Source organism: Saccoglossus kowalevskii, chromosome 10 (genome assembly GCF_978046115.1).
Source record: "Saccoglossus kowalevskii chromosome 10, keSacKowa6.1, whole genome shotgun sequence".
NCBI classification, from domain to species: domain Eukaryota; kingdom Metazoa; phylum Hemichordata; class Enteropneusta; family Harrimaniidae; genus Saccoglossus; species Saccoglossus kowalevskii.
This window is the reverse complement of record NC_140650.1, coordinates 3534509-3547474: the sequence shown is the minus strand read 5'-3', so window position 1 is coordinate 3547474 and position 12966 is coordinate 3534509. Positions and strand designations below refer to the sequence as shown.

The 12966-nt window shown below is 34.2% G+C and overlaps 1 protein-coding gene across 1 annotated transcript; it reads left to right on the top strand.

Moving 5' to 3' along the window:
• Positions 1–552: 552 nt before the first annotated feature.
• On the top strand, positions 553–10808 carry LOC102802743 (sulfotransferase 1E1-like). Its single transcript, XM_006817793.3, has 7 exons — positions 553–599; positions 3046–3180; positions 4274–4530; positions 7882–8038; positions 8618–8712; positions 8961–9150; positions 9755–10808. The coding sequence occupies exons 2-7, from the start codon at positions 3069–3071 to the stop codon at positions 9868–9870; spliced, it is 927 nt and encodes a 308-aa protein (XP_006817856.1). The 5' UTR covers positions 553–599; positions 3046–3068; the 3' UTR covers positions 9871–10808.
• Positions 10809–12966: the final 2158 nt, after the last annotated feature.

Genomic DNA, 12966 nt, shown 5'->3' with positions numbered 1-12966 from the left:
TATACAACGATTCATGAGGCAACTCATTGAGCAACACACCAGACATTTTCTTATGTTGGTCAGTTATCTCGTGTAAGCATTCTTGTCTAATGAATTGCATTCGATAAACAGATCACAAAAAAAAGCAAACGTACAGCAACTTTATTTGGAAAAATAATGTTCTGCTAAGACAAGTACAAGTAGTGTCATTTAATATATAGGATAAATACTTATCATAAACTGTTTTTTACAAAAACACTTTATGACTGTCGACATGTGAGAACATATGGAAGTCTTTTCAACCAGATTTTCGTTTGCAGAAATATATATTTTTTTAGTTGAAATATAGACAGATTAGTTCGACCTGCATTGCAATTTATTTTATAAAAAAGGCTCTATTAAGCATTTCAAGCTTTTGCGGTGACAATACACACGCAAACAAATTGTTTTGCATATTACAGAATTTGGATGGAATAGTACATTGCATCTGTCACACATTTCATTAAATTGACAAGTTATTCACGTAACAGCCTATGTACAGTATTTAAACCTGCCATTAGAGGGCGACAGTCACAAACGCCATCGTGTATCATAGTATACAAAAATCCAACACTGTTCCGGTAAGTTTGTAAGTCGTCTCTGACGATTTGTGCGTATATATCGTTTAAATTAAGTTACGAGATTTCATGTGATATGATCTAAAATTTTTATTCAACATACCAGAATACTACATTTCTTTGGTTTGCCAGATTTGACATTGTGTCCTTGTGTTGAAAGGGGGCTTTTACTGCATCGACTACACCCACCGGATATTCACTAAATATGTGTTCGTGCGATCAATACAGTACAACAATTACTACTACTACTATTTGAATTCTGTTTCGGCTAGTTTGAACAAAGGCAAGCTTGAAATGAATGTTTAGTACAAATGTATATACAATAGGTAGGCAGACTGTCCGAGTTGCGTGTGTCGTCATTTCCAGGTTAAGCCACCTGACCTGTAACCCGTAACCTGCATTTTGATGTTGCCGTGCCTTTACTGAACACGAGCAGTTTGTACAAGATATCGTAATGCTATAGGATAGATATATAAGTGTCAAAGGTCATGGGTGAAAGGGCAAATGGAAAAGGAAAAAGCAAAGTGAAAAGGTAATTCTAAACTGTTGTGACAAAAGCAAACTGGAATTACAAATCGAAAGGCAGATAGTAATCAATTATGAATAAATTGAAAAGTGGAATTAAAAACCTAAATGAATATGGAGCTGTGAAGCGACCTGTACTCTGACGTTTGCAAGTAGACTATTTATACTCGTATGAATGTAAACTGAGTAGTTCCGTTAAGTTTCTATCACGCTCTATATAAAATGACTCAAAAGTTACAGGTTATGCTGACCTTTATCGATTGACAACGTAACATGGAGGACAGATTATGTGATTTACTAAATGTGATTAGAAAATTTGGTGAATCTTCAGCAGAAGAGAAATAACATTTAGTACTAATTGTTCTTAACACTGTGAATTAATTACCAAACGGTGAGGAAATATAGTTATATAGCTATTAGTGTGCAGAGACAATCGACACAAAATGTATGCTAATTAATGATGAGATTATTTGAACTAGGTACATGCGATTGAAAGTGCACGATATTGTTGAACAGTGCATTGTTTTTAATTGTACTATGGGACCTTGACTTTATTACGTTATCGTTTGAACCCTTTTGTTGTGTAGAACTTATTGTTTAATAGTATGCAATTTGTACGTGAATTTAAACTGACAAATGTAAATAAAGTAAGTAAAAAAATCTTGACGACTATATACTACCAAATACGTGTTTAAATTTAGTTTTTGTTTGTGTTGCAGAACTAGCTAGAACTATCAAAATGTCAAACATTATAGACACACAAACCATACATGACAACAGAAAATTACTTCACAGTATACCATTCTTAACATAAACCCCCAAAAATACTAGTAATATAAGTTTTAATATAAATATAAATTTTGGTAAAGAGGGGAATTTTTGATATTAATAGGTAAATGCGCGATATAAAATATACGCTAAGAACTTAAAACAACATTCTCCCAAGATGTACGCAGATTCTTTCTATTTTATTATTATATTTCAATAAACATATTAGGTGTAGAAGATGTCTATGCGATGAAAGTGTAGGAGTGCCAGAATGTTTGCATAGATCGATGTAAATATTAGAGTGGAAAGGAATTTGAACTTTCTCGTGTAAATAATTGATACATTTAATTTGTACCCGTTCCAGTTTGGCTATTAGTTAGCAGTGCTATGAGGTTATTACGAGGATACTGCAAAGTATAGTGTGCAAGTATGCACGAAGACATTACAGCGGGAGTATTGACCGACGGGCAGGCAAGGTCGATGCGACTGCGTACTGTCTGATCCTCCCAGGAATACACCATGTTCAAAACGTTTAGAACGGATTTAGCGAACTTCTTTGTGTTGGTCCGGTCAAACCCTTGGGTAGCCATGTTTGTTTTTTATTATTATTAGAGGACACTTACGCGCAATCGTTCCATGTTTGGAATTCGCATTTGCTAATATGGTAGGATGAAAATACCCAGTGCAATACCGCAAACTTACGGCACACTTTAACTTATGGCGATACGGTGACAGATGTATAATAATGAAGGTTACTGCGCACAGTGAATTTAAAACTAAGAGTTCAATTTGAGATAACGTTCAAAATCTGTGAAATCACTAACTAGCGCAAATCGCCGCGTTGCAGTTTGATTTATTTTTACGACGTTTTAAAAGTGCTGAAAGTGTACACTTATAAATACTAATACACAAGTTACAACGTTACTGTAAAACCAAATATGTTTCTCATATTAATAAATTGTATAAAAACACCAATGTTTTCCGACATCCAATTAAAGTGTCCGTAATCAACACACACTAACATGATGTCTAATAAGTATCATTAGAAACTTCAGCAAACACAAATCGTTATTAATTATTTACTAAAAATACACTGCTTAAATATTCTCTGGCATTCAGTATTACATATCACTCTTTGTTCATATGTGCATAGTAGACAAGATAAGGGAAGAATACAAAATGGTGGATGCTGAAACTATCGCCAACTGTGGGTTCGACTTGCAAGTTAACAAAATCAGAAGGTTTCAAGTGAGGTCAGATGATATTTTTATTGTAACATATCCAAAGTCCGGTGAGTTATTTCTAGATATCACTCATCCACATCACACCACTATTATATAAACATAGGTCTCTTAATCGCATGACGGCAATAGATGTCCATGCTGATCTTGTATTCAAATACACATAATAATTAACAAGGCTTTTACAAGGCAGATTAACAAATATGGAAATCACTCTTACAAAATATATATTGTGACTGTATTGTGTAACATTACGTTCATCTCGGTGACATTACTGACAGATTTCTCGTGAAAGATTGTAGCATTGTTAAAATAGTATTTTGTCTCAGTATAGATACAGAATAACAGTAACCTCAAACTCACTGAATCACACGTAATATATCATATTAGAGTAATTTCTTTAATTTCAATAAAATCATGATATGTATTTACAATTTACGTCCTGACTTATTTTTGCATATCTCGACATTTTTAAAATTATATTGATTGTGTGTGGCTGGGCGTGTCGGCAGTGGTATTATATATATTATCTTCTCAATCGATTGTGTTTGTGACAATGGCATTATTGAAAACTGTTTATTTTTTTGTGTAATGAAAATGATATTCCAAAATATTATTAAACAAATCATAATTTAAATAAATTTAATCGGTTTATATTAATAGCAAACATAGATATTTAAATCATTTGAATTTGTTCAAAATTCTATTTTTAGAGTAAGATGTATATGCTTATTTTCTCAGCTAACAGCACACTGAATAAGCAATCAAGTAAGCGTGAGAGAAATGACGTAGGTGGACGAGAGAAATGACGTAGGTGGACGAGAGAAATGATGTAGGTGGACGAGAGAAATGACGTAGGTGGACGAGAGAAATGATGTAGGTGGACGAGAGAAATGACGTAGGTGGACGAGAGAAATGACGTAGGTGGACGAGAGAAATGACGTAGGTGGACGAGAGAAATGACGTAGGTGGACGAGAGAAATGACGTTCAAACCGACGACTGTGTTTAGTTGTGTAGTATCTTGCTTATTTATTAAATGACAACTTCAAATGTGAATGATCTTTATTTCGCCATCTACGTCACAGAATAACTTTGTCGCTAGAGGGCGAAATATTACATTAACTAACTTTTTTATGTAATAGGAACAACATGGATGAAAGAACTCGTTCCATTGGTGATAAACGGTGGTGACATAGACTCCATTAAAGACACACCTCCTGATGCCAGAGTGCCTCACTTAGAATTTACTGTGTCTGACGACCCGTTACTAAAGCATTTACAGGCTACGTTAGGTGTAAATGAAGATTTCGACTTGAATAAAATGGTGTCACCAAGAACTATAGTTTCGCATTTGGAGGCGAAATATTTACCACAGCAGATTGAAGAAAAGAAATGCAAGGTAAAGTTTTCCATCCGTCAACACTCTCTCGCACACAACAGCCTGCTAGCAATGTGCATGTAAAATCTGTAGTTGATACTGTTATGATATTCTATTTTTGCTGTAAAACAAATGTATTTTGATAATGCCCAGTTAGCTAGTGAGGCTTGCCCAGCTGCGGAATTAGAATAGACAGCATGTATTGTCATTGCTAATTAATATTCTTTTGTTCGTGCTTGTGCAAGACGAACGTGAACACGAGTTCAGTCAGTTGTCACTCAGCTCCCGACCAGTGCAGTGCAGTGCAGTGCAGTGCAGTTCAGTTCAGTTCAGTTCAGCTCAGCTCCGGTGCAGTGTCAACCAACGTATGTCTCAAGATAATGCCTGACCAATTCGGCATGTGGGACTGATAGATGTAAAACAGCCTGCTGTGGTTCTGCGCTGTAAAACCAACTTTATTCAAAGACCTGTGTTTCGCCAGAACGCGTGGTTTGCCGATATTGGTCTTTTCTCTACACGGACGGTATGGAAGTCGCGTAACATTACGGTCAGTGTCGTGTAATTTGCATTCCCCGAGACCTCGTAGTTTGGAGCTGTAGAACTGATATCGCCGTCGACGTTGCTGTGATTAACTGTACTATCGCTGAAGCTACGCAGTAAGAGTTCTGCACTTAGGTAGGGTAGACAATTCCGAGTTGGGCTATTATCATTAATGTTATATTTATTGTGATGTATATTGTTGACCGGTTTGTGATTTATATCACTCCTGTTATTGGTTTATGCTTATTGTATTATTAAATTAGTATTATTGGACATATCCTAACTGTGTGCCTTTGTTTGACCTTTAGTGTTGCGTTCTGGAGTGCGAGATATTGGCGGCCAGGTTCGCGGGAGACTATCTCGTATTCCCGTTCGTAACAATACTAATACAGTTTATACTTTATATATCCAGCCCTGGTATAGGTTTACGTTGGCCCAGTAACATTTCATGGACGTCTTCATTTTGACTCGCAGATTCCATTCCATGAGAGGCAAAGGAGTCTGGAGTCCTACCTACCTTTTTTCGTTTTTTTTTTTGCTTTTTTGAGATGTTGCAAGTACAATAGGGTTGGTCATTCTGTTAAGATTATGGAAATGGTCAACTGGGAATTTGCCCAACCTTGTCCAATCATTTCCCACGTAATAACTCACTCAAATGATAGGGTTACTAAGTTAGTGAGTTTATAACGTGTAACATGTGCCTATAGCACACTGCCAATCTAATAAAGAAATGGAATGAGTTATGCCATGCTTGCTTTGATCTTTTTATTCACTATTTATTGCACTTGTTTAAATATTGTTGACATACGAATGACCTTGTGATCGAACAAAATTCAAATATTGAAAAGAACTTTTTTGAATGGATGGCATGTTGTATTTACACCATTGTCATTTAAACGAAAACTATCTGCTTTTGAAATGACAGACTCAAACAATCAGCTCGATCAGTCAGTCGCTTTTCAATGTCAATGATAGTGCAGTTTTCGGCACAGTGATGATGCCAGACAAATTACTGTTTTGTGTGTAAAACCATCCTGCGATTCACATTTTTACACTATGTCTATTAGGCCAGACTTTTATTATCCCTTGTTTCGCGAACCCGCCGAATGAACAGGAGCCGAAAATTAAATAAAAATAAAATTTTATTTCGGCGTACAATGTAATTTCTCGCACCCGCCGACTTGTGAGTTCAAAAAAATTTCTAAAAATATCTATTTTCATCTTCATTTTTTTTCCGCTTGCCCCCTAACAAATCCAAGTTGTATTTTCATGGGAGTATCATGATCAAAGTACTGAAGTCTCGCGTAGATCTATACTTTATGCGCGTTGGTTGACAGCGAATCTCACGCCGTGAAACTCTATCGTCAAAACCGAAAAATCACTCATTAATGCTGAAAATTGTGTCACAATTGGCGACATTGCCAACCAAATTATACATGGAATAAAATTGTATTTCATTTATTCTCTCCGATCAATAATCTCGCATAAAGTTCTTTGAGAATCACACAAATCTAATGGAAAAAAGAATTAATTTTATTTTTTTCCGCCCTCCTCCAAAAAATTGACTTATAAAAACTCGAGAAACAAGGAATAAAAAAGTCATTGTAGTACGAGACCGTCATTTCTACGGTTGGGATGGGGCAAAAAAACCAACATTTTAAACCAAAACGCCTCCAACAGGCTTATATTATTCTGAACATGTGAATATCTCAGATATTCGAAAGATAGTGTCGCAAACCAGCTCATGAATACACATGCAGTAATTGAGTTTTATCTCGAAGACATTTTTGAAATGCACCCACATATTGTCATGTCAATATGATTATAAGAACTGAACTTTATTTAAAACTGTACCGATGGAAATGGTAAATCAAGGAGTATAATAGAAATCTCAACAATAAAATGATCTTCCATTAAACCTATATCGTCCATGTTTAGTTAATGTTGAAGTGATTGCTTTCACGCATGCGTCATATCAATTACGGACATTTCAGCACAACAATGTAAGCATATAGATAAGCAGCAGTTCATAACTTTTTAAAACTTAAAAATATCGTCATATAAATGTAACAAATGAATCACCACCATAACATCAATGCAGAAAATTTGTAATGTTATACAATATTTTATTGAAATGGTGTCTATCATAATTGATGTTGAAAAATCTGTGCTTGGCAATGCATATAACACATTAATAGTGTTTGTTTTATTTTTAATATACGTTTTAATATTTCATAAAAAAATGCATTCTGCAACGAAATAGGTCAGATATGCAAATTAGACATGTGAACAGAATGGAATGTGTGGTTGCATACATTTTGCAGTAAAAATCTCAAATTACATGTGTACAGTAAATGACGAATAATAATGATTATGTACGCATGCGTTATACATAATTGTTCATAAATGCTTTAACATTCACAACTACAACCATGCAAGGTTTGTCTTAACTTCTAGATATACGTACATGATTGCATGTGATCGTCTATTTTGTTTTTATTGAACATTTTGTAACATAATAGTAATCTTTCAATATTGGAAATCCGTTTCAATCTACAGATCTAAAATTAGTCAAATGACATTTGTTACTGTACTGCACACTGAAGGCACTCGCCTTATCGTTAAAGGTATAGTTTCCCGTACCTACACTCGTGTTGAATAGCGAATTCAAAAGTTTGAAATATCGCATCTGCCCCACACTATATGCCATGTTAGTCATGTCGATATTATACCCTCACCTTCAATCTGTGTTTCATTTAGCTATGATTAATAGGAAACACAATCACTTATTATCGGCGCCATTCAATTGCCGCGTATTATCATACATTGCAGGTCATCTATGTCAGTCGTAATCCAAAGGATGTGGCAGTTTCCTGTTTTCATTTTGTCCAAGCAGTGACCTCCTCACGCAGTTCACCAGGTTACGAGAGTTTCAGCGCCTTTTTACTTGATTTTATCAGTGCTAAAAATGATGCACAATGTGTGATTTGTAAGTATACTTACTTCCAATGAAGAATGAGCGTATTTAACAACATATCTGTTCATTTTTACAGGGCTGCTCATATCCCATGATGCTTTAACGATGTCTTATAGTAAAGCTTTGTCAAAACAGCGCCTTTTACAAATAATGTTGAATAAAGATCCCAAAATAAAAGCATTCATAATACAATGATAATCTGCATACAATTTCAGTGGTGATTTTTAATTTGTTAATACGTTCTACGTACTTCTACTACATACATTGGTTATATTGTTGATCTGTTAATACATTATACAAACCGGTTCGCAGAAACTAAACATGAGCGAAATAAAATATGAATATACACGTCTAGTATACATACATGGACTTGGTATCAGCTGTATATAACAGCAACTGAAATGTACATGTACATATTCTACACTTTCCCGCCTTATTTTATCAGAAGAAACGTCATATCCGCCAAATAGAAATAACAGAATGGCCCGAACCGCTATGATAGCACGCGGTATTCAACTTGTTAGACTTGCATCAATTGAATTGTTGAGACTTTGATATAATTTTAACACATAGTATATGCCCTTGTTCTAGACGGTGGTTCATTGTGGAAAGACCATGTTCTACACTGGTGGAGTCGAAGACACGATAGCAATGTTCTATTTATGTTTTATGAAGATATGAAACAGGTAAATTCAAAATTTACACGCTTTATTTTGATTTTACACTACATCGCATCACATTAGACGAATATCACGAGTTAATACGATATTGGTGTTGTTGGTTGAGCAAAATACATTCTTTGTATTTTCAAGTTGTGCTGATCAAACTGTTTATGACCAAACTCTTCCAAACGTAACTGTATAAAGGCAGGTGCATTTATTTCTCATCCACCCACATACCATATAGTTGTTCACTTTTATATTTCAATACACAGGATCTAATAGGAAATATTAGGAAAGTGGCTGAATTCCTCGAGGTTAAGCTTGATGATAATGTTGTTGACAAGATTGCCGATCACTGTAGTTTTGATAGCATGAAGAAAAATCCTATGGCGCTTAAAAGTGATTACTGTTCACAACGTTTGAAAGTCAACCCCACACAGGACTCTCCATTTGTGAGAAAAGGTACAATCACAATACAAGGCGCTTATCAGGTGTTACAAACACTGGAACTGAATAAAGTTCAACACATTTATGAAGTGAAGTTCCTGAAGCTAATTCGATTTACATGTTTTTATAAAGAATAATTTAAAATCACACCTGAATTCAGAATGTGGCTTTCAGTCAGTTGTTTAAGTACACGCAAGTCACTTTATTCAAATATCGAAGTACGCACTAGACATATAAAGGCTGTTTTTGGAACCATTCGATACGACTCACTGGAAATCGCATACGACTTAAGAACAATCTGTTGAGCAGACGCCTTTGCCACATATGTCATGCACATAGTGGCATATGGCACTGCACAAACCATATTTCAGAATATACATTTAATATGTTTTATTAAAGCGGAACATGAATCTTTATAAATACAATTCTGATCGCCCAGCAACATGTTGGTTACCCTTAACTGGTTAGCTAGTCAATCAGAAAAAAACAAAAGTGGCTAGCCATAGAAACAAAGCAAAAACAATTTTAAAAGACCGAAACAAGTTGTCTTACAAGCAATCCGGTTTATAAATGGGTTTCTATGGAAACAACTGCATTGCATTCTCATGTTTATTTACAGGTAAAGTTGGTGGATGGAAGAACTATTTCACTGTTGCTGATAATGAACTATTTGATTCACTCTACAAAGTTTGGATCAAGGACAGCGATTTGAAGATGCAATTTGACCTTCCATAGTGACCTGCAAGATATCTTCTACAGTGGGATATATAATATATTTCACAGTGGTTACCATGATGACATCACGTACGCACATTTGGTACACATGTTTATGGTTGACATAAACATATATTACAGGAATTTTATAAATACATCGTTTAACTGTGTTCAGTTGAGGTAATATCGCAATGTATCAACTTTTGAGACGCATCCCTGGTGATCACAAGATCATATCAATGGCTGCAACCATTGGCTGATCTCATGTTTTATTTGTGAAAATTTGTAAAATTTTGTAAGAAACAGCCAGCGTGTATTACGTCTGCTGACCGTTTGAATGAATAAAGATGAACTATCTGTAATGCGTGTTCATTGGGATCAAACCTGGTATCTCTACAGTGTATCATCGGCTAAATAAGTCTAAGTCACCCCCCTCACACACTATGCTAGTTCGTAACACAGATATATTATATCTTCTACAGGAGAATATATGATATATCTCCAACGGTGGCATATATGATATATTCATCTTACACATTTTTAGATGTCTCATTGCTACTATTACTGAGAACAATACATTGTGTATCCCAACATTCTTAGATGTCTTATTATTACTACTATTATTACCGAGAACAATACATTGTGTATCCCAACATTCTTAGATGTCTTATTATTACTACTATTACCGAGAATAATACATTGTGTATCCCAACATTCTTAGATGTCTTATTATTACTACTATTATTACCGAGAACAATACATTGTGTATCCCAACATTCTTAGATGTCTTATTATTACTACTATTATTACCGAGAACAATACATTGTGTATCCCAACATTCTTAGATGTCTTATTATTACTACTATTATTACCGAGAACAATACATTGTGTATCCCAACATTCTTAGATGTCTTATTATTACTATTATTACCGAGAATAATACATTGTGTATCCCAACATTCTTAGATGTCTTCTTATTACTATTATTACCAAGAATAATACATTGTGTAACCCGACATTCTCAGATGTCTTATTATTGGATTTGGATTTTGAGATATATGTAGAAAATAGTTGATTCGTTAATACATGTATGCACAGATTTCATTCCAAAACTAATTAGGTCTGTGTATTGTTACAGGGCACAAGTTTTATGTTTCATTACTGTGTGACAATCTTAAATCAAAAAAAAAAACTTAAAAAGAACTCCCGTGTGCTGAGAGTATTGAAGACACGTTAACAATTAATTCAAAATTGCTTGTACCTGAGATATTGATGGAAAAGCTGAAAACTAATTATGTAAATCAGGTTACCTGATATGAACAAAACCAAAAAAAAAATTAACTAATTATGCAAATTAGGTAATTAATATCCACAATTATTCACCCTAAAACCAATCAGGTCTCTGCACAGTTTGATTTTTACACCCTATAAAAACATTCAATTCACTTTTCTTCCTACTGAGTGTTTGCTCCTTGTAGTCCAGCATTGAAAAATACAAAAAAGTAGAATTTTGGGTTTCAAAGCAAAAAAAGGTGTACAGCATCCTTAAGCAACTATGTACCAAGTTTCATTGAAATATGATTACTACTTGAAATATCAAAAGCTGAAAATTAAATAATTATGCAAATTAGGTAATTAATATCTACTGATACTACCCTAACAACTATCAGGTCTGTGCAGTATCCTATGACATCTGTGTACCAAGTTTTATTGAAATGTGATGATTAGTACTTTAGATATCAGTGGAAAAGCTGAAAATTGATTAATCATTATGCAAATTAGGTAATTAATATTGCACAGATTTTTACCCAAAACTGCGCATTAGTTTGGAGCATCTATGTGCCAAGTTTCATCAAAATCTAATGAGTGGTTCTTTAGATATCAGTGGAACAGCTAAAAATCAGCTAATTATCATGCAAATTAGGTAATTAATATTCACAAATTTGTACTAAAACCTAATCAAATCTGTGCATTGGCCCAGAGCATCTATGCACCAAGTTTCATAAAAAATTACTGTAATGTATGGTTCTTGAGATATCAGTGGAAAAGATGGCACACATACACAGACACCCATTGTGTACACGGATGTCAAAAATGGATGGAAAGAAAATATGATTATGCAAATTAGGTAATTATTCTGCGTGTATAAACTCAAAACTAATTAGATCATCACATTGTCTTAGAGTATATATCTACCAGGTAATTAATATGCACTGATTTTAATGTAAAACTAATAGAAGTTGAAGTACTTGATTATCTTGATATATCAGTGGAAAAGCAGAATTTTATCCAAAACTAATCAGGCCTGCGTATTGTCATCAAAATTCATTTACATGGTTCTTTAAGCTCAGTAAAAATTGGCAAATTAGAAGATTAATATGAAATGTATTTCAACCAAAAACTAATCAAATCTGCACATTATATCAGAGCATAAATCTACTATGTTTCTGTGGTGGGTAAGTTTATATCGCAAAACTAGGCGTTGAGGTGTTCTTTTCGTCCCATAAAACGAACTGACTAAACATGCGGAATTGTCTACGATGTCAACTCCTCATGAAGCTATTTCTGTATTTCTGTTCAAAGAATTCCTATTTAATTATTCAGACGCCATTTTGTTGTGTACAATTTATATTCCATTCAGTACACAAATTTATATGTTTCAAAAAAGGTTGTCATTTTGCGTCATTCATTTTACTTCTAAAATAATTAAATAGGAATTCTTTGAACAGAAATACGTTTGGTGAAATCAAATACGTTTGATGAAATCAAATACGAATTTTAGAGAATAAAATAATATTTATGAAATGTAAAATAGAATTTACAAACATAAATTGCGTTTTATGGAATGAAATATGGATTTTACAAATGTAAATCGCGTTTTGTGGAATAAAATATAGATTTAAAAAAAAATGTTTTTAATAATATTGCAACACTTGGCTTGCCATAGCAATGGATTCTAGCTTTTTGTACGAACGGAGTTAACTCCATGGCGGACGCCATTGAAGTGTGCAAAGCAATATAATAATAATAATAATAATAAATACAAGTTTATATAGCGCCTAGTATCCATCGCAGTAATGCTCACTGACGCTTGGTTTCGCAGATAGGCTTGCTGAA